The sequence below is a fragment of the Phoxinus phoxinus genome (genome assembly GCF_949152265.1).
Source record: "Phoxinus phoxinus genome assembly, contig: scaffold_112, whole genome shotgun sequence".
Classification (NCBI taxonomy): Eukaryota; Metazoa; Chordata; class Actinopteri; order Cypriniformes; family Leuciscidae; genus Phoxinus; species Phoxinus phoxinus.
The window spans coordinates 1,389-24,709 of record NW_027639337.1 but is presented as its reverse complement, the minus strand read 5'-3'; the positions used below and the strand labels follow the sequence as shown (position 1 = coordinate 24,709).

At 35.9% G+C, this 23,321-nt stretch overlaps 1 protein-coding gene across 1 annotated transcript; it reads left to right on the top strand.

Annotated features, from left to right (window-relative positions):
* The first annotated feature begins 335 nt into the window (after nucleotides 1-335).
* LOC306994322 (complement C3-like) lies at nucleotides 336-22,134 on the top strand. Its single transcript, XM_079639942.1, has 14 exons — nucleotides 336-503; nucleotides 673-821; nucleotides 899-1,027; nucleotides 2,237-2,296; nucleotides 2,371-2,458; nucleotides 2,683-2,728; nucleotides 6,363-6,453; nucleotides 6,597-6,686; nucleotides 14,643-14,748; nucleotides 16,953-17,042; nucleotides 17,233-17,319; nucleotides 18,202-18,285; nucleotides 19,973-20,108; nucleotides 21,552-22,134. Exons 1-14 carry the CDS (start codon nucleotides 428-430, stop codon nucleotides 21,691-21,693), a joined length of 1,374 nt encoding a protein of 457 aa, XP_079496068.1. The 5' UTR covers nucleotides 336-427; the 3' UTR covers nucleotides 21,694-22,134.
* The last annotated feature ends 1,187 nt before the right edge of the window (nucleotides 22,135-23,321 follow it).

Sequence of the window (23,321 nt, the reverse complement as noted above, 5' to 3'; positions counted from 1 at the left end):
TTTGATCTCCTATACCGGAGGAAGCGGAAACCCCCCTAAGGTCAAAGGTTAGCCTTTGATCCCACATACCGGAAGGGGGCGGGGTGGGAAACCCCCCTAAGGTCAAAGGTCAAAGCCATTAATTATTTTGACATATACCCCATCATAACACTACTCATATGACTTCATTACTGTCCATTCGACTGTATAATTTATGGACCCTTATGACAAAGTGAATCTAAAGAATTGTCATGGGTGTAATAATACAGGTAACAACATAAATTAACCTTGAAGAGTTGGTCAATTATACAGTATGTTGTAGGATGCAGATCTAAGAACTTTGAACCTCTTACACACACTTTTATAGGGTCTGCATGAAAGTATCAGAAAGGCTGTTGCATTCTTGGAAGGTCGACTTCCACAACTGACCAGTTCTTACGCTGTTGCGATGACGTCCTACGCCATGGCCAATGCTGAAAAACTTAATAAAGATATCTTGATGAAACATTCCACCAAAGGAGATGGTCAGTAACAAGTCATCAAAAAGTGCTTTGCTTTATACAACTAATCCAAATCCAGTGTAAATAATGAAAAAATTATCAAATTTTGTAGTTTAATTATTGCTGCTTGTTGGTTTCAATAACAGTAGTGGAAAACAGTCCTGTTTCTATTCCTGTTTTGTGTTTGAATCAGCCGGTACGTCCTGGACTATCGCTGGACAGCGTCATCACTCTCTGGAGGCGACGGCCTATGCTGTGCTGGCACTTGTGAAGGCCAAAGACTTTGATAAAGCAGAAGAGGCAGTGCGCTGGCTGCGTTCACAACAGTCTGACACCACACAGGTACACTAACATCTCATCATCGGACTGTGATAAACAGATGCAGAACTTGTCTTTGAATGTTTTTCTGCACTTTCCAGACGACCATCCTGGTGTTACAGGCCGTGACAGAGTATCGCACGCAGGTGGAGCTGTCAGTGGCAGGAAGAAGTAGACCTGTCAGATTTACTATTAAAAGAGACAATGTGCATCTTACACAGTCAGTCGAGGTGAGGATTAAACCAATCGACCTGCTTCAAAATTAGTGATGGGCAATCCGGCTCTTTTTGGTGAGCCGGCTCATTTGACTCAGCTCACTGAAATGAGCCGGCTCTTTTGACTCACAAACGGCTCTTTAAAAAATAAACGTTTTAACTCCCTGAAAGTCCACCGCACAACAGTGCAACGTGAATATTCACATGTTTTACTGTCCATAACAACCCGAAAATTGCCTGCTTGCCTTGCTTGCACATCTAATTAATGTGCAAAGTTTTCGTCAATTTTTCTTAGGCCTAGGCCTACCTTCTTTTTTTATGTGGATGTTTTTGAGCTTGTAGAAGTTAGCTCTTACGTTCTTCTGAATTGCGCTGCCATTGCCCGATGTCATTTCTGAGTCATATCCATAATCTGCCTCTCTCACAAGTGGTAGGCTACAATGACTGGTTGTTTTAAAATATAACTAATATCGAAACAAAATAACCCAGTCAGTCTCATCTACGAGACGTTTAGGCCTCCTCCTGACAGCTTGGCTCATAGCTTGCAAGTTTGCTTAATGGCAAACTTTTTTCATTTGATTGGTTTAACCGCCACCCGCCCAAATTGAATTAAAATATTATATTTTGTCACGCCATCCGCCCGATCAGCGGTTTATCCGCATCTCTAGTTTGTGTGTGTGCGTGCGTGCGTGCGTGCTCGGCCCTCCCTCATGCAGTATAATTGGTTGACATCGCATGTATGATTGACAGGAACAGAGTGTGAGGCTGATCAGACAGTCGAAACGAATGTGTGTGCGCCTTTAGACCGATAGCCTAATTATTTTGTTGCGTTTCTTTGAATTAGTCAGTTATTTTAAATAAAATTAAAATAATTCTTTATTTCTTTATTACATAATGATTTAATTTCTATAGGCTATATATATTTTTAAATAGAGTCGGCTCTTCAGATATGCCAGCCAGCTCCCGTCGTTCACCTAAAAGAGCCGGCTCTTAGATCCGGCTCATTCGCGAACGACCCATCACTATTCAAAATGTGTGCTGCTCATGTCAATTGAATGATTTTGTTTCATAGTAAGTGAGGAATTTTGGGAGTTTTGCTGTTTGTCATCCATCATATTTAATTGTCTACATCAAATGAGTATTTGGTCAATTAAGTCTTCAGGTATCTCTACTTTCATGGATTTGATTATTTTGATAACTCGAGTATGTGTGCTCACTCAACAGGTGGACTTTAACAAGGACTTCAGTGTGATGGTTAGAGGAACTGGAAGAGCCATTCTCTCAGTGAGTGTTCATGAGTGTTTATACGGTCAACAGCAAGATTAAAGCGTTTAAACATCGACGTGCTGCTCTTTCAGGTTCTGACGCTGTACTACGCCAGACCTGTTGAGAAGTCTGACTGTACATTCTTTGATCAGACTGTTAAAATGGAAAAAGACTCTGAAAGTAAGAGTGACAAAGATGCCTTTCTTTCTTGTTTACCAATGGCCTTGCTAGACTGACCCAGGGTTCATTAGTTCAAGTGTGAAAACCCCTATTTAGACCTTAAAAAAAAACTCCCCACATTATGCATTACATCTTCATTTTATTGAAATGTTTTTGTAAATTCCAATTGGAAAGGGAAGAATTGACTTGAACTAAAACCACCAAATACTTTTGTTTCCTTTTAGCAAAACCAGGAGCCATTGAAAGTTACAACTTCATTATGGATTTCATGTATGTGAACAAATACCCTAATTTTGTTTTTTTTTGTCAAGAAACCATTTAATTTGTATTTAGTCACACTTTACCGGATAGCAACATGTCTCCATGACGTTGTGACCACATGTTGAGATCAATGTGAGATCAAAGTGTTCCTGTCTGCCTGCATCACATCACATTAATCTGGCATCGCTAGCTCCTATCTAAATCGTTATAAATAGCACAACATGCTAGTAATTTTACCTGCACAACACGCTAGTAGCGCACTGACGTCTTTATTTATTTATTTATTTATTTTCTCGTACCATCCATGCCTGCTGTCTTTATTATTTTTTTTATAAATAAAACATGCCTGGATTGTGCGTACGCAACGTTTATAAAGGAGGCCCCTGGGCTGTGTTTTCTGAAAGCATTCGTAAGCCTAATTTGATCATACAGACTATTTATTGCAATTGTTCTACGACCAAGTTAGGCTTAAGATGCTTTTGGAAAATGCAGCCCAGATCGTAATTGTTATGTGTCAATGATGAAATTACAACCATGTAATGTCCTGATTCACTGATCTTGCCCACCATTATAAACTGATTATACAAATGCTTTATTAATTTTTCATTACAGCAGGGCTTTGACAACCTGAAAATTTTTGAATCACACACAGACAACAAGAATCTACATATGAATCTCAACAATGGTGGTAATCACACAAATGCTTCATGGTGCAGTGCATGATGGGAGCCACCAATCAAAACACATCCATGGCTCCCATAATGCATTGCAGCATGAATAAATTATGAGGCTGAATTGTCCTGTCATTAAACATTTTTTTTCTGTTTGCTTTTATTTTGCTATTGTTTTGTTATGACTTTAGTAGCTTGTTTTGTGATGTTCAGAGTTGATCTGTTTGTCAGTTTGTTTATTGTCACCATTGTTGAGATTCATACGCTGATTCTTGATGTCTGTGTGTCTAACTCCAAAAGCTTCTGTGCACATAGCATTTCCAAGATTGTTCATATTGCTGTTGGATCTCCAACTGTAGAATCTCAGGGCTACAATCACTAATACCAAAATGAGTCATCAAGCATATAATCAAAGATTTAGACTCTGAATGACATCAGTGATTCTGGACACTGCATGATGATTATGTCATCGTCAAAATATATTGTGAGCACATCACGTTTTCTCTTGTAGTAACATATGTGCTTTATAAACACAATGCAGGAACAGTCAGAGAAAACTGCTACTTGGGTGCAGAGATATCAACCATAGCCAGCTAATAATCACGCCGGTATGTTGACGGAAATTGTGGGATTTCAGGTGTTGCGTGATAAAGTAGCAGTGCTCCCAAGTAGCAGTGCTTTTCCTGTGCTTCGCCCCAATATAGTCCCAAGTCAATATCTTCCTAGGAAATCGTCCTAATCTGCATTGCTATTTGTACACGTTGTGAATACGCAGGCTACAAGAAGTAATTTTGATTTTATTTTATTTTGTATCACTTTTACTCACGACATGCTATCCGGCAACAAAGTATTCCATTCATTATGCTAAGCTAAGTTAGCGGCGACCCTGCCTAACTAAAACAATGCATGCACTGAGACAAAAATGCTTTAGCCCACCTGTCTAAATGTAGGAAAGACAGTGAAAAAGCCCCATTTTAAAAAACGGTGGAGTATTCCTTTAACATTATCAAGCTTGTAGATTAAAGATCACACATTAAAGGGACTTTGTTAGGTGAGCATCAGACAGAGACAATCAAGCATAATGGATTTTAATAAATGAAACTATAAAAAAATACGACTACATTTAAACAAAGAATACAAGTTATTAGTTAATATTAATATTTCCCCTTTGAGCTCATTACACAATCATCACCTGTATGATCTTGTTTTGCTTTAGCTTCATTTGCTACTGCAAATGTGATCGACACATACACACTGTCACAGCAGCCAATTAAAACAAAAGCTCTAATAAGAGTTAAGAGCCCAACTGATGGAAACATCTTTACTCTTGGCTGACATGTGGCATTGGCCTGCTTGTGGTCCAGATCTAGCAAACAGGAGTGAGCCGCCCAAGGGCCGTCATTCCACGCTGCATGTGGGCCAGATCATCTTTCCACATGTGCCAGATCTGAGCCAAATAATGTTGCTATCTGAGATAATGATTTCAGAGGAGACTTTAGTTTCACTGCGTTCTGACACGGATCATTTTGTATTTTTTTTGTTTATTCAGATGCGAGCAGCTCTACGTTATACTACAATATAAGTAATCTGACCTCAAACGGACTCTAGTGTGAAAGCAGTCTTAAACGCAGAATCAGTTGATGGAGGAAAACTGCACAGCAAAATCCCCAGTGTTAAATTAACACTGTTCAGTGTTTATATGAGTCCACACTCAGAGAGTGTTAAATGAACACTGAAGCAGTGTTAAAGTTAATGAGATAATTAAGTGATTAATTGAGTTATGATTGAGCATTATTGAAGACGCCTGATGTTAACAAGCAGAATCACTGAAGGAGAAAATCGTAATTGGTATGTCACCATTGTGGAGATCAGTATGTGTTTTAGTTGGGCCCATGACCCTTAAATCATTAACTTTAAATTTTGTTTGTCTGCTGTACGCAAGTTACAACAGAACATGAACAAAGAGAAAAGGTGATATGATGGTGTTGATTGTGTTTTAACATTATCATTATATCACAATCATTTGACCTGAATCACGTATCTCATATAGAGCCAAATAATTGAGTTAATTTTACTTTATTGATTATAGCAGCACTGTCCTTGAAAATCATAATATTTTTAATTTTACGATGTAATCCAACATACTTTCTTAAAACTTAATCACAATTAACTTTTGTTTTTTTTTTTAAACACAGACATCAAGAATCAGCCTGTGAATCTCAACAATGGTGACAATTATAAAGCATTTTGCAGTGCATTCTGGATGCCACCAATCAAATCTCATTCATGGTTCCCATCATGCATTGCTGCATGAATAAATAATGAGCTTATTTTCAGAGGTGATCTGTTTGTCACCATTGTTGAGAGTCATACGCTAATTATTGATGTCTGTGTGTGCTTACCTGAAATACTTTCAACAAGATTTTTCTTATTTTTTCATTTGGATTTTAATTGAAAAGGCTAAAAAAGTCATAACTCTGTAAGGACAGTGCTGCTATAATCCATAAAGTAAACTTAGATCAGAAATTATGCTCTCAATGAGTGCAGTGCTTCAGGCCAACTATTGATTATGTTTAAACACAACTAACACCATCAGATCACCTTTTCTCTTTGTTCATCTGGCTGTTATAACTGAATTACAGCAGCCAAACTAAATCTAAGGTTAAAATGTAAGGGTCAAGAGCCCAACTAAACTAAACACTGATCCCCATAATGGTGACCATTTTACATTAATTTTCTCCTTCAGTGATTCTGCTTGTTAACATCAGGTGTCTTCAATAATGCTCAATCATAATTCAATTAATCACTTAATTATCTCATTAACTTTAACACTGCTTCAGTGTTCATTTAACACTATCTGAGTGTGGACTCATATAAACACTGAGCAGTGTTAATTTAACACTGGGGATTTTGCTGTGTGAAGACTTACTAAACCTGTTAATAAAATCTGCTCTTTATCTCCATCTTTACAGATACAAAAATGATAAAGCCGATGCCACTATGACTATTCTGTACATTAGCATACCGACGGGATTTGATGTTGAAGAAAATGATCTTGAAAAGGTATCATGATGAAGAACTGATGCAGTGATGCCTCACATTTGTATATAGGACAGGAATCTAACACACATCTGCAGATATAGGCCATAAAACATGTTGGTCATCATGTCATGCATTCAGTTTTTTTCTCATGTTCTTGCCCTCAGTTGTCCACGGGGAAGGAGAGATACATTCAGAAATATGAAAAGAATAAAGTGCTGTCAGAACGAGGATCCCTCATCATCTACTTAAATAAGGTATTTCAGCAGACCCTGTTGCCCTATGATGTCAAAAACAGATTTGTTTTCTTTTCATCAGGAAACCTACACAGCAAAATCCCCAGTGTTAAATGGACACTGCTCAGTGTTTATATGAGTCCACACTCAGGCCACATCCACACGAAGCCAGACCTTTCCCTATCCAATGTTTTTTTTTGCCTCGTTCTAAAAAAGAATTCCGTAAACACGGTGTCGTCTCAAGAAATATCTGCGTACACACGAAACCACTGAAACCGACTCAAAACAATGTAGTATAGGCTACATCCCAGACCAGTATGTGGCGCTGTAATTCTGCCATATAGATACTATAAAAATGGAGAAGACTTTGAACATGCGCATAAACCTTGCACGCTGTATACAATAATATTAGGCACAGTAATTACTGCACGACGCAGTAATTTACACTCAAGCAAAAACGATCCAACAAGCAGCTGTTGACCTCACAGCTGCCCTTTCTCATGTGCAGGACTGGCTCAGGAATTCATGCCTCATGTTGAACACCAAAAAAACTGTTTGCATGTACTTCTCAAAACGCCATGTCAACATAAGCAGCTCAAATGTCTTCCTGAATGGAGAGGAACTTCACCTGGTCTCAGAATTTAAATACCTTGGGGTAGTCCTTGATTCAACATTCTGCTTTAAAAGTCATGTAAAAAAAGTAGCAAAGGTTGTCAAATTTAATCTTCAAAATTTTTGGCACATTCGAAATAATTTAACTATGGATGCTGCTAAAACATATTTCTATTCGATGATTATTTCTCATTTTGATTACTGTCTGACTACCTGGTCTCTTGCTTGCCCCACAACACTTAAAACCATAGAAAGTCTATATAAAAAGGCATTAAAACATTAGATAAAAAAACGTTATCCCACCATCACTGTCAAGTTCTAAAAAAACATAAATTATTGGATTTTCAAAATATGATTAACTTGAAAATGGTCTGTCTGATTTACAAGGTCCTTCACTCTCTTGCTCCGCCACCTCTGAAAGATTTTATTAAATTTAAAGACAGTTCTCTGAGGACCACGCGAGCCTCTACCAGAGGAGACGTGATAATATCTCACAGGCGCACCACCTTCGGTCAGACGGTCCTGTCTGTCCGGGGTGGGAACCTGTGGAATAGTCTTCCTCTAACACTAAGAGAATGTACTACATATAGCTCTTTTAAGGTCCAATTGAAGAAATGGCTATGGGCAAATCAAAGTTGCACACATTTAATATGTTTTATCTTTTTTTTTCTTTTTTTCTCTTGAACTGTTCTATTTTTTAATGTGTATATGGATGAGTGTTGTAAAGTTGAATATAGTCTTGTGTGAATTTTGTATATAGGATTTAGCTAAATTATAAATTGACTGTAGATGTAAATTTTATTCTGCAATGTCTTTGTGAGCCTTTTTGTGAGCTGTGTGATTCTAGCCCGTGGGACTACGGATGGAAATTAGCCCTCGGCTATAATCCGGCATGTTTACATGCATGTTTTACATGTTTTGTTCATTAAAGGGGTGGTTGATTGCGATTTCACTTTTTTCATTTTAAATAGTGTGTAATGTTGCTGTTGGTGCATGAACAGTATCTGCAAAGTTGCTGCGCTGAAAGTTCAACGTAAGCAGATATATTGCCCAGTCAACACTTTGATCTCACAGTGATCTCTCCATATGATCACAATGTGAGGTCACAGTGAGTTAAAAGTGTAACCGCACTGTGCACTCACTGTGTGCTCATATTATGGTCACAATATGAGCTCATCCCTGCTAAAAATGTTATTGGACGTGGACCAGAATTAAAATTGGGTTGACGTCTAAACATATTTCTGATGTCAGGATCCAACTTTATTAAACAACTCCACAAATAGCATTACTAGCTTCACTTATTACAAAAAAAAAAGAAAATTTGAGAAAATCTCAAATTGTAAGCCACCTTTATGGAGATCAGTGTTTGCTTTAGTTGGTCTCTTGACCCTTATGTTTTTAACTTTAGAATTTGCTTGTCTGCTGTTACTGATCAAAAATAGTCAGATGGACAAAGATAAATTGTGTCGGTTATATTTTGGCATAATCATATTGTGATCTGAAATGATCAAAACATATTTAGATAGTTTGGTTTGACTTGTCAATACAGCAGCTCTATGTTTCTAAATCATATGATTTTCAGTATTTATAATATAATCCAATAATAGTTGTTCTGATCAAAAACATAGACATCAATAATCAGCCTGTGAATCTCAACAATGGTGACAAGAATAAAGCATATTGAAGTGGCTGCCACCAATCAACTCATTAATGGCTCCCATCATGCATTGCGGAATTAATAAATTATGATCTGATTTGTCGAAGTAATTTCCTTTTCCTAATTGAATATTTTGCTCATCACCATTGTTGAGACGCATAGACTGAATCATGATGTCTGTGTGTGCCTTAAAGGATTTTTTTTTTTTTCAAAACAACTTTAAAATAAATTATTCTGTATTTATTTATCAAAAAATTCTGGATATTTATGTAGAATCACAGTTATGCTGTCATAAACAACATACATCTAAATCAGAAATTATGATTGTCATAACATAACCAACAGATCACTTTTTTTCTTTGTTCATCTGTCTGTTATAATAACAGCAGGCACACAACATTTTCAGTAAACAATATAAGGGTCAAGAGCCCAACTAAAGCCAACACTGATCTCCATAATGGTGGCTTACAATTTGTGATTTTCTCCTTCAGTGATTCTGCTTTTTAACATCAGGTGTTCATCACTAATGTTCAATCATCACTCAATTAATAACTTAATTATTTCATTAACTTTAACACTCTTGAGTGTTCATTAAACACTCATATTTTAACACTTTACACTCTTGAGTGTGGACTCATATAAACTCACAGGAGTGTTATTTTAACACTGGAGTGTTTGCTGTGAACATAGTTTTTGCTGTGTATATACTTCACATTTTCTCTTTCTTTAACAAACACAACAGCCAGAGAAAAACTAACATCAAATAGTCAAGGCCAAAGAGCCCAACTAAAGCAAACACTGACCTCCATAATGGTGACCAAACCAAACAACTACTTTCAAACCAACTTCGACATCTAAACCTCTTTTAAGAGGATCAGTCCTGTGTCTGCTGGGAAACTTCCCGCTAAACCCTTATAATAATGTTAGGGGATAATGTTCTATCAATGTAATCACTAAACATTTTTTAAATGTTTTTAGAGACTGTTATCCTACTTTTTAGGAGAACATTCTGGTAACAAAAATAAAATTAGCTACAGAAACCATAACATAATATAATGCTCTCAAAACATTCATAGAACAATAAAATTTCTAGCTGGGATGAGCTCATATTGCGGCCATGAGCACACAGTGAGTGCGCTGTGAGGTTACACTTTTAGCTCACTGTGAACTCACATTGCTCACGTTGTGACCACATGATGAGATCACTGTGAGATCACCGTGTTGACTGGGTGTCTTTTAAAAATCAGGAAGTTTAATGCCTACAAAAACGACTCGAATGGGACTACAACGAGATACTTCCCGGGTTTTATACGTAGCTAACCCATACATTTACATCAACCCTCCCTCCGGAATATGCAAAAAATGGGGCGTGGCCATATTTCTGCGGCTTCGTGGAAGAGGAAGAATTATGGTGGAGAGCTGTAGCCATGCCGTCGAAAGTGTGTTATTTTCACCCAGCTGTCATGTCTTCGGTGTTCGGGGTTCCTATGGACGCTGTAGTTCGTCAACAATGGCTACAATTTCTGTTTTATTATGTTCCTGAAAATTACAATCGTAGCTCTTGGTGCTGCGCATTTTACGAAATCTCCACGAATTCAATGCAGGATTAAACAAGAAACTGTGACTAAAACATGAAGCAGTTCCAACTTTAAACCCAGAGGCAGCCGTTGTTGGGCCACAACCTGTAAGTAGCCTAAGACTTAATAATTTTAACTTTGCATGTATAATTTCAGACGTAATGTTTTAGTTTTATCAGGGACGTAAACAAATGCCAGCGCTCGCGTTATAGCCACTTAATTATGCTATTTTGTGTGTCTATGACAAACGCGTACAAACATTTTGAACCTGCAATTTGTAATTATGTACTAATTTTGTAAATGTATTTTCCATGTATACTTTATGAAGTAATTTTTCGATTTGATGAAGTACGTAAACCAATGCCAAAGCTGTGTGTTTATAGTAGCCAGTTAGTTTGATGCTATTTTGTGTGTAAGACAAACGTGAATAAAGTAAAAAAAAAAAAAATGTAATCGCAACAGCAAACTTCAGCTGCGGTATTACTCTGTCATTTATTCAGTTATATTAAATGTTTAATCAGGAGAAACCCGTATCTCAAAAGCTAACAAGTTTCAGCAGTGGCATTTTCAAGTAACAGCGTATCGAAATTATTATATAATAATTGTAGAATAGAATAATAATAATAAAAAAAATTTACCATTCAGAAACGTTTTGTAAGAGCCGTGTTTGGGGAGGTTCTGCTTGACTCTCTTCATTGCCGCTTTCTGGGTCTGATTCTGGCTCAAACTGTACGGCAGTATTGACACCATTATTTACATTTGACCGGAGCACATGCAACTTTCGCCCGTAAAGGTGATGGGCGTGAAGTTTCCGGACAACGTGCACTGCGCACTTTAGCCAATTACAACGCACCGGCCCAACTAACCAATCTGAGCCCATTGCTTGTTTCTGAGGGAGTGGTTTCATAGAATCAGGAAGTCAATCCAACATTATCAAGCTGCAGACTCGGAGCCTGCTGCATCTACAGTCCCGCACCCAGAGTCCCGCATTCTCAGTCCCCTCGTTTTTCGAGACAGCGCCTCCTGCTGTTCGGAAGATCGTATAACACCCTTATCCAAATGCCATTGAAAACATTGGAATGCAAGATTACGGTCTCTTTTTATTTAAAGTTATCCAAATAAATATTTGTGTTCCCTGCTTAATGCATGTACCAAAAAATAAATAATAATAATTGTGTTCTCAAACTTACTAATTACCCAGTATTTATTTTTTGAGCGTGGGTGTAATTGAAAGGAAATTACTGATGTAACAGATACAAATACAGATTGAACTATCATCTGAAAAATATGATGTGATATTATATTGCTACAATGTTTTAGTTTGTTTTTGTACAATGTTTCAAATTCCATTTTTTCTTTCAGTTCAACATATAATGGTCTAATTAACATTATACCATGCTAACATTACAAAACCTGTTTTTTGATATTTTGCATGTGAAGCAAAACTCAAATAATAGACAAAACACCAATAATAAACAATTCTGTACTTTATTTAACGATCACCTTATTCACTGTCATCTTGCTGTAAACAGGACAAAGCAAAGAAAAAAGGAAGAAAGAATTGTGTTAGTGACTTTATTTTTGTCTTCAATTGCATTCAAAAAACCTCCTCATTTATAAGTCGCTTTGGATAAAAGCGTCTGCTAAATGAATAAATGTAAAATGTAATGTAAATGCATAAGGTAAAATAATTACTTTCTGGTAGGCAAATGTTGCTTCTTTTCTCATTCTTTTTGCAATCACCCGGTCAAATTCCTCAACTTCACTAAAATAAAAGATGAATGCCATTGTCAAAAATATTGTGTAATAATAAAAAATTTTTTGCAAATGCAAATTACAAAGCATACTCAGGGTGATAGGGCCACGAAGGAACACCTCCTCAGCCTCCTGCCAGGATAATGCCTGCAGCTCACATAGGCCATGAATGATCTTTGATATTAACACATATAATGTATTTAATTGGTCAACTTTAATGTCAACTAATTTTAATCAAATTTTTTACAATGGCTTGTCTACAATAAGTCCATGGTTAAAGGCTAACGTTAGGGAAAAAGGCGAAACAACATACATTAACGGCTCAAATTTTGTTACAAACTATCATTACAAATATTAAATAGACTGTTCATATATTGGTGTATCGATGAGCTATAAAGTAGTTTGATTAAAAAAAGAAATCATTGAATAAAATTGACGATACTCACGTTTCGGTTCTTCACGTGTTTATGTGTTTATCCGATCCAATTTGATAGGTGGCGCTGTCTCGAAAAACGAGGGGTCTGAGAATGCGGGACTCTGGGTGCGGGACTTTAGATGCAGCAGGCTCCGAGTCTGCAGCTTCATACTACTCAACCGGTCGTTCAAATAAGTTCAAATGACAGAGGAGAAATCAGCTTACAATGTTATAAGACATGTTATATTGCACCCCATAAATACAATCATGCAAAGAAAAAAAGCAGTAAACCACCCCTTTAACATGCACTGTCCCAATAAAAAAAAAAAAAAAAAAAAAAAGTAGCTTCTTCTTTCCTTTTTTACCAAGAACTTTATTAAACAATATGAACAACCATAAATGGCCTGGTAGAAAATAGGGATGAGTCACGAATCACGGTATTCAATTAGTTGTCGGACTCATAAAGCTTGCCACAAAGAACCGGGAATGAGTCAAATATAGCAAGGAGACATTTTAATTGTTTAAAAGTAGACATTTCAAGTTTCTATATATTTCTGAGTTTCGGTTCATTTATGAGACGAGTTCCAGTTCACGAGCAATGCAAGTTATATTGCGCCGGCGCGTCCATGATTAAATTGTCAGCTATATTTGCTTCTTATTTATTAAATCCAGGCAATTGGTTGATGAAACATTGATTAAAATCAAGATACAATGTATACAAAACGAAATTCACTTTAAATAAAGGCTTTATACAAAACAGCTTTATATAAAACAAAACTTAATGTGGTCAAAATTATGTCTCCCGATATTGCGCATCTTATGATTACTCATGCTGTTCACTTTCATAAATCAACATAGATTAAATAAAAAATAACATATTATTTAAACATAAATATGAAACTAAATACATTTTCTTTAATGGCTACAACAGGCTTACTGACCATAGCATAAAGAAATACAATAAAACATACATTCAAGTAAATAATAAATAAAGGAATAAAAGAGGCTCAGCAGCTTCTGCAGCATTATATTATATTATTATACAAGCATTAGTCGGCAGGTGTTGTTGCTGTTACGTGACTAAGCAGTGTCTGACTAGTCGACACGTGGGGTGATGACATCATCGTTTCACAAAATATACGGATTGGCTGTACACACGAAAACGCAAGCGTGTCGTTTTCAGATTTATCCACTCTGAGACCCGGTTTCAAAAAATAGCGGTTTCAGTCTCTCAAAACGCCGGATCCGTCTGGACGAAACGCCAATACGATAAAATGTGTCCGTATACAGCTAAACGCGTCTCCGTGTGGACAGGGCCTTAGATAGTGTTAAATGAACACTGAAGCAGTGTTAAAGTTAATGAGATAATTAAGTGATTGATTGAGTTATGATTGAGCATTATTGAAGACACCTGATGTTAACTCATGATGACTCATATAAACACTGAGTAGTGTTAATTTAACACTGGGGATTTTGCTGTGTACATTTATTTCTGTGATGTGTACATTATCACAGTGTTGTTGAATTCTTGATTCTGATTGGCTGACAGATGATCTAAGATGCTCATTAAGGCCATGTGGTTCCACGTAACTTTGGTACATTACAGACTGCTTATCAGAATCATATTTTTACATAATACTTTAAACAGAAGACAAAGTGCTAATTGAATATATAGATCTAGTTTACATGTATAGTTTTTCATCAGCTATGCAAAACAGAATACTGTCTTTGCAGTGTAAGGCAGCTATACACTGTTAAATTAATGCAAGACAGAAGCACCATTAACAATACATACAAATATAGTTAATCATTTTTACTACACAAATTGTTTTAAATTAGATTTTTACTTATTATTAGTTGCTGCTTGTGCAAATGTTAATGTGGGCAGTTTCCATTATACAATTTGATATTTAATATCATGTAAATTTGCTTTGATTTTTTATTTATTTTTGTCTCATTAGGTTTCTCATAAAGAGACAGAAAGGCTTGCCTTCAGAATGCACAAGATGTTTAATGTGGGTCTGCTTCAACCTGCCGCCGTCACAATATATGAATATTACTCACCAGGTGAGATATTGCTGCACACACACACACTCTTTTATTTTATTTTATAAAAACAATTAAACTGAAGCTCTCAAATTAACATGTTAATTTAGTGCTATTAAGTATTAACATTCTGTTCCCCACTGTCACTCACACTGAACACACCTGTGCTCCAGAAATTGCTCTCATTTCCAAACATCTCTTCTCAAGGGGAAGGGGTTAAATAATAGGGATCTACTTATTTTTGGTTTGCATGAGTTCCAAGTACGGTATATAAATATATACATTTCTAAAATAAATATGCATTTAAATAACAAAGAAAATCATATTTTTTTTAGAAAAACTACTTTTTTGACCATTTTCCTTTTTGGCCATATAGCAACGTTTCTTAAGAGCCACCCCAACCCAGGCAAACAATCCAAACTGGTAGCAGGACAGGAACTCAGACAAACAGGGTTATTCAAGATTATCAAACAGGGCAAATCCAGACAACACACAGCAAAATCCCCAGAGTTAAATGAACTCTGCTCAGATAACATTTGGTCCCTCTCTACAGAGAGTTAAAATAACTCTGAATCAGAGTTAAAGTTAATGAGATACTTAAGTGATTAATTAAGTGATGATTGGACATTAATGATGAAAACCTGCTGTCAACAAGCAGAATCACTGAAGGAAAGAGAAACTCAAGAACTACAACTGACTTCCAGCCACAGCAAGCAAGATCTCAGCAGAGGAGGATTAAACAACTCCACAAACAGCATTACCAACCTCACTTATTACTAACCAGACTGACTTTATTTCTGTCATACGTCTACAGAAGGTCTTAGTGAGAATTAACAGAGGTGTAGATGTTGACGATTTATAGATTTTTTTGGTTACCATTCTGGAGACCAGTGTTTCCTTTAGTAGTGCAGTTTTTCTCTTTATTTTTTTTGTGTGAGTTTATGGTTTTTGCAACAGATTTTACCAAAACATGTAAATTGTTACAAAGAAAGCCAGAAACATAGATGATCAGGTGATATAGTTTTCAATTGCAAAAAGTAGAGAAATGCACTTCTCTCATCACTGTCCAAAAGTGATTATTTGATATTAGTAGATTATATTCATGAACGATACTCGCTACAGATTGAACGATCTGAATTTAGTATTTTTAAAACACCTTATAGGGATTTTTTTCTTTTAAGACACAGATGTCAAGAATCAGCATATGAATCTCAACAATGGTGACATGTTTCATGCCGCAATGCATCCTGTGAGCCGTGAGTTTTATACTATTGTGGCTCCCAGCATGCATTGCGGCATGAAACATGCCACCATTGTTTAGATTCATATGCTGATTCTTGATGTCTATATCTAAAAAAAAAAAAAAATTCCCGTAATGCATTTAATAAATTCAGATTGTTCGATCTGTGGCAAGGGAGTATTGTTAGTGAATATAATCTATTAACATCAAATAACCACTGTTGGACAGTGATGAGATAAACACATTATTCTACATTTTGTTGTTGAAAACTATATCACCTGATCATCTTTGTTCCTGGCTTTCTTTGTAACAATGTACACATTTTGGTAAAAACTGTTACAAAAATCACAACCTCACAAATAAAATTTAAGAGTAAAACTGCTCAACTAAAGGAAACACTGGTCTCCAGAATGGTAACCAAAAAAAAAATCAATAAATCGTCAACATCTATACCTCTGTTAATTCTCACTAAGACCTTCAGAAATAAAGTCAGTCTGGTTAGTAATAAGTGAGGTTGGTAATGCTGTTTGTGGAGTTGTTTAATCCTCCTCTGCTGAGATCTTGCTGTGGCTGGAAGTCAGTTGTAGTTCTTGAGTTTCTCTTTCCTTCAGTGATTCTGCTTGTTGACAGCAGGTGTTCATAATTAATCCCCAATCCTCACTTAATTAATCACTTAAGTATCTCATTAACTTTAACTCTGATTCAGAGTTATTTTAACTCTGGACCAAACGTTATCTGAGCAGAGTTCATTTAACTCTGGGGATTTTGCTGTGCAGGCAACAGGGCCAAAACCATACAGACAATCAAAGGAGCGCTCAGAAATGAACAGTTATGACACATACAAGTGTTATAGTATTTCTTAAAATGACATACAGCTATAGCATTGTTTAATTAATGGACCTTCGTGTGTGTGTGTGTGTGTGTGTGTGTGTGTGTGTGTGTGTGTGTGTGTGTGTGTGTGTGTGTGTGTGTGTGTGTGTGTCAGGTGCACGCTGTACAAAGTTCTACCACCCTGAGAGGGCAGATGGTGCTATATACAGATTGTGTAAGGGAGACATGTGCACGTGTGCAGAAGGTATTATCACACACACATAATAGTATAAAGTGACCATATCCTGTAGTGTTGTAATGTAATTTTAAATATTAAATAATGTTTTTTTTATTATTATTATTCTTGTATACAACTGAGGAAACAAACGATTTTTGTGGATGTGTGTGATTACAAGTTTATATGCATGTATAAACATTAACTTCTCTGAGCACAGAAAACTGCACTTACCAGAAGAAAAACATGCCAAATGATCAAGTGGATGAACGTATGAGTAAATCCTGCGGACCAGGCATGACTTATGGTAAATGCATTCAGTTCTGGGTTACTTCACATAAATCAAGATTCATTATTTACGCATTATTTACATGTTGTTCTAAACCTCTAGGAACCTGTTGTTTTTCAGTTGCACACAAAAAAAAAAAGAATAATCCTGCTGCTCTTTTCTCTGAATTTTCTCCTTCATTGATTCTGCTTGTTATCATCAGATGTCTTCAATAATGCTCAATCATAACTCAATTAACCACTTAATTATCTCATTAACTTTAACACTGCTTCAGTGTTCATTTAACACTCTCTGAGTGTGGACTCATATAAACACTGAGCAGTGTTAATTTAACACTGGGGATTTTGCTGTGTGTCAGCGGGATTCAAAAAAAAAAAAAAAATCAGGAGCTCTACCAAAAAATATAAATCGGACAAAATGCTCCAAAAAAAAGCAAAACACAGATGTGACATGTTCACTTTTCACACACTGAAAAAATATATATAATTTAACTTGTTCACATTTTCCATATCTCCTGAAGCCAAATGAAAGTTTTGTGAGATGAACAGACCCCAAATTTCACTTTTAAATCACGGTCAATTGTCCCTTCCACTGAGCTTTTAACTGAAGAACAGTTGGAGCTGAATCATTCAGTCAGCGAGCGGTCTGCCCCAGCGAACAGACTTTTGTTATAAGAACGTTCTCCAAATATTCAGTGTTGGTTCCGGGAATGTGATTTAAAAGGTACACAGCAAAAACTCTCCTGGAGTTTATTTGGCTCCAGCCTCAAGAGTGTTAAGTGTTAAGATATGAGTTTTAGCTGGGTGATCACATGGAGTATTTGAACGTTTGACTTCTGCCACTGAAATCCAGTCTAATCAGTTATTATGCCAATAACAATATTACACTTATGTTTGACAGTTTATAAAGTGACAGTGGATAAGATGGATCTGGCACAGGACTCTGACATCTATCACTTGAAGGTGGAGCAAGTGCTGAAAGAAGGTACGGTTCACTATTCTCTCAATTTTCTCACTGATTATGAAACGCATTTGAAATGTGTCCGATTCCTGTTAAATGCAGTTTGTCCTCTCAAATACATATTTAGCATGAGGCTACACTGTTAACCCTTGCTGTAGAAAAAGACCAAATTCCTACAATATCATACCATTTTCCATTAAAACAGTAATATACAGGAATATACCTGGAATATATTGTGAATTAACAGCGCTCAAAGTCGACACTCAGAGGCTGTTTTCCCAATCACACCCTATACCCTCATTCACTATTCCCTACACTAGTTCACTAATATAGTCCACTTGACTGAAAAGAAGTGAGTGAATTGAGACACTGATGAACACCTGATAAGCAGAATCACTGAAGGACAGAGAAACAAGAACAGAAAAAAGAAAAACACAAGAACTACAACTGACTTCCAGCCACACTGAGTGTGAAACCAGTTCACAAACCAGTTTAACATTATTTATTTAACTACATTTACAAAAGTTATTGTTGAGAATTAACAGGGATTTAGTAAATAATAAAGTGTGTAGTCACCATGATGGAGATCAGTATTTGCTTTAGTTGGTACCTTTTACTAAATAGTGTCATTCACTCATCTCTCTCTGGCTGCTGTACTGGTGAGATTATTAAGCACATTTGTTACGGCAAGACAAAGTCAAGAGGAAGTTGTTGTAATAATCGTCAATGTGTAATTTTCTGTACTTTTCTGTATGAAAGATTTGGATTCAAAGGATTTTCAAGTAATACCATAAATCTGATAATCAACTATGAAATCCGTCAATACATCTGTACTAAAAACTTCTGAAAAATATTGAAATCTTATTGTGCATTAAAATTGCAGTAATTTCATCTTGCCTCTGGCACACACAGACATCAACAATCATCATATGAATCACAACAATGGTGACAATCAAAAGTTTCATGTCGCAATGCATGCTGGGTTCCAGGATAGTATAAAACTCCCAGCATGCTCTGCTGCACGAATAATAATAATAATAAAAAAATATTCCCACCATTGTTGAGACGCATGTTCTAATTTGTGATATCTCTGTGTTTCTACAAAACAGTGTAACTGTTATTTTTGGTTATGCATGTGTTGAAAAAAAGATGAGTTCTATCAGTTGTAGTTTTTGTGTTTCTCTATTTTCTGTTCTTGTGTTCCTCTTTCCTTCAGTGATTCTGCTTGTTAACAGCAGGTGTTCATCACTAATGCTCAACAATCACTTACATATTCACTTAATTATCTCTGTCTCACTTAATTAACACTGTCACGCTGCATGTTGCTTTATTTTACAGGTGGTGACTGTGTAGTTGCTGGTCCAGTGGAAATCTAATGTACTTAAGTTTTTTAGTGGTTTCCAATGAAAGCTCACAATAATACTTTGTTCACTTTATTAATGCATTATAAATTTTAGTTAATACATTTAAATGACAGTTGGTCAATTTAAGGGAGTCGGTTTCTGCAAGTGAAATTAGTTTTAACTCGAGTTTTAATTTAGTGCATTTTACAGTAACAAACTGTAGATTACAGTAAAGAACTGTACAATTAACAGTAAATTACAACAGTGTTGCCAGTATTTTACTGTAAAAAAAAAAAAACCTGGTAAGGTCTAACAGTGTGCTTTGTATTGCAGTGAAAGTGTGTCCTAAACACTGTTCTGTCCTGTAGGCACTGATAAGGGTGTTGAGGGGAAAGTGAAACCATTTTTGGGTCATCCCAGTTGCAGAAAGAGTTTAGGATTGGAACAAGGCAAGTCGTATCTCATCATGGACGAATCCACTGACCTGCTAAAGCTCGGAGGAACGTAAGTGTTCACTGTGTGTCTGTAAATTACAGGATTTGCCTGAGCTTTATGCATTTAAAGTCTTTACAAGGTTGTTCATGGCTCAATGATGGGACCGTTTATTTTTTTCTACAAAATGTATTTTAAATAACCTAAAATAGACATGAATACATTTGAAAAAATAAGGAAAAACAAATACTAAATTATTTGAATACAATTCATCTGTGATGAACTTGAGTTTATGAGGTTTAAAGTAAAAAATGTCTAGGTGGTGTAACTGTCCAGTGATTAACTCTTTCCCCGCCATTGAAAGATTTTTCATTTATGACTCACCGGTGAAAATGAAAATTTCTGGTAATGCATGTTTTCACTGTTTCACTGTCTTCTGAAAGAGTACGGAATCTCCTGATCAAAAAACAGTTACGTAAAATAACGTGATCATTAAACAGCATATAAATCAAAACTGGCTAACGTTACTGAATGAAATGTGGACCCATGAAGAGGAAACGACTGTGAAGCTTTAGAGTATTGATGGACTCGATAGACTCTCTGTGATTAGATCATCATCCTGAATCCGATCTGGATGAAGTCTTCAAAATGTGATTTTATCAGATTTCTGTCCAAAATGTTAAAAAAAAAAGACTTTTACTCTTTGGCCCTTGGATTACCCACCTCTGATTAAAATGTTTTGCTCATGTGAAACGTAATGTGTATTAAATGCAGAATAATCCAGGGGCCAAAGAGTAGAAGTCCTGCCATATGTATGACTTTTACTTTCTGAACCTTGACTTTACACCTCTGCATAGCAATGCCACATGTCAACCAAGAGCAAAGAAATAAACCAGAACTGGACCTTATCGTAGGCAAAAAATCGGTGCATATTAAATATGGAGCATTATTAAAAACAGCATTACCAGCTTCACTTATTACTAACCAGACTGACTTTATTTCTGTCAGTTAACTACAGAATTTGTATTGAGAATTAACAGGATTTTAACTCTGTGTTTCATTTGAAGTCACCATAACAGTGATTAGTGTTTCCATTAGTTGGGCTCTAAAATAATTGTAATACATTATCTTAATATATATTTATTGTTTTTCTTGGCAGCTGTGACAGTGTGTTTGTAAAGTCCAGGTTCAGAAAGTAAAAGTCCTCCTCAGTATTTTGTCCCAATCACCTGGATTTGCTAATTCAGACAGGAGAGAGAACTAATTAGTGAAATCAGCTGACTGAGGTTACGGTGGAATAAACATATGGCAGGACTTTTACTCTTTGGCCCCTGGATTACCCACCTCTGAAATGTTTCTAAAAAATTTATAAAAAAACAACATGAATGCAAATAATTCTCCTTTTTTATCACTGTGGACATCCATATTTTACATTGACCCTTAAACTAGAAATGATGCATGTGCTTCATAAATCTGAATACAGTTAAGTCTGTAATTGTATTCTGTTGTGTTTAGTCTGCAGTACGTCTTTGGAGAGCACACCTGGGTTGAATACTGGCCCACAAGAGAGGAAAGCCAAACTCGAGAATACAGGGATCAGTACATCGGCATCTCTGCGCTCCAGCTTAACCTCCTGACACATGGATGTGCTCCATAACTATACATTTGATGATTACAGGAAATTAAACATCATCGAGGAGAGATTCCCTGACATGATTGTAAAGTGCTTTTGGTGTACAGTAGTACAAATGAAAAAAAAAATGAAAAAAGTAATACAATTTGAAAAAATTTCATTTTAGACTCCTGACTAATTAATCTAATATACAGTGCCTTGCAATAATATTCTAATTATTTTTCCCATTCTAAATCACACATCCGACATTATCATTTGGTTTGTGTGATGTTTTCATTTTAATAAAAATACTTTAATGGAGAATCTCTTGGGTATCTGAATATATAATCTGAAACACATTTTTGTAAATAAAGGCTAAACATTATTCAAAAGGGGGAAATCTTTTTTCAAATGTGTCCAGATGATCATTCCTGCATTCGCTTTCTGACAGAGTTGATGTGGACAATAAAAGAATGATGTATTGGGATAATGCAGTGATGCCTCACTTCTGTTTGAGTAACTTACTCCTTTCTAGAAAATTCAAGAAGCAAAACCTCACAAGGCCTGCTGTGGAGATGTTCAGATCTGGAGACTGGTTTAGAAAAGGAAAATAACACACATCAAACAGAAGGGACATTATGATCATATAACGTATTGAGTTTTTCTTATTTCCCTCAGTTGTACAGAGGGAAGGAAAGAGAGATTCAGAAATGTAAGTTGGACAAATGTACTTCACTATCGTCTATGCAGAAACCAGTTGTTGTCAGGCCAGTTTCTCTCAGTCCACATACAGCAACGCATGAAGACCCAGATCTGGACTACAGACATGAGCCATAACTGGCACAATCATAGCCAAATAATAACCCATACCCTTACTGGAAGAACATATATTTCATATTAAAGGGATAGTTCACTTTAAAATTAAAATTCTGTCATCATTTACTCACCCTCAAGTTGTTTCAAACCTGTATTAATTTATTTCTTCTGCTGAACACAAAGAAAGATATTTTGAAGAATGTCAGTAACCAAACAGTAGTCTGTACCCATTGACTTCCATAGTAGGAAAAAAAATACTATGGAAGTCAATGGGTACAGACTACTGTTTGGTTACTGACATTCTTCAAAATATCTTTCTTTGTGTTCAGCAGAAGAAATAAATTAATACAGGTTTGAAACAACTTGAGGGTGAGTAAATGATGACAGAATTTTAATTTTAAAGTGAACTATCCCTTTAAATATGTTCAAAAATATATGAAATAATAGATTTTGTTAATATATTAGAAAATATTGAATAATCCGCAAAATATTGTCTCTTTTCATATATTGAAAAATATGTGAATATATTTATACTGTAAAATGTAATTAGTTGAGTGTACTTAGAAAACTTGAGGAAACAGATTGCTTTAAAATTCTCAAGAATGTTTTACTCAAAGTTGTAAGTAGCTAACACAAAGACATAAAAGTGTCTAGAAAAAATGATAGACATTGCATTTATTTGTGTTGATAAAATGCAAAATTAGCTTTATGCATGTCTGAAATTCTACTGAATAAACTAAAGACAACTAAAACTAAAAAACTGACTGAAGCACAGTCTCTATTCTTCAGCACAACGGTGACCCACAAAACTCAGACAACAGCATGATGGAGATTGTCTACTTATGTAACCCCAGGGA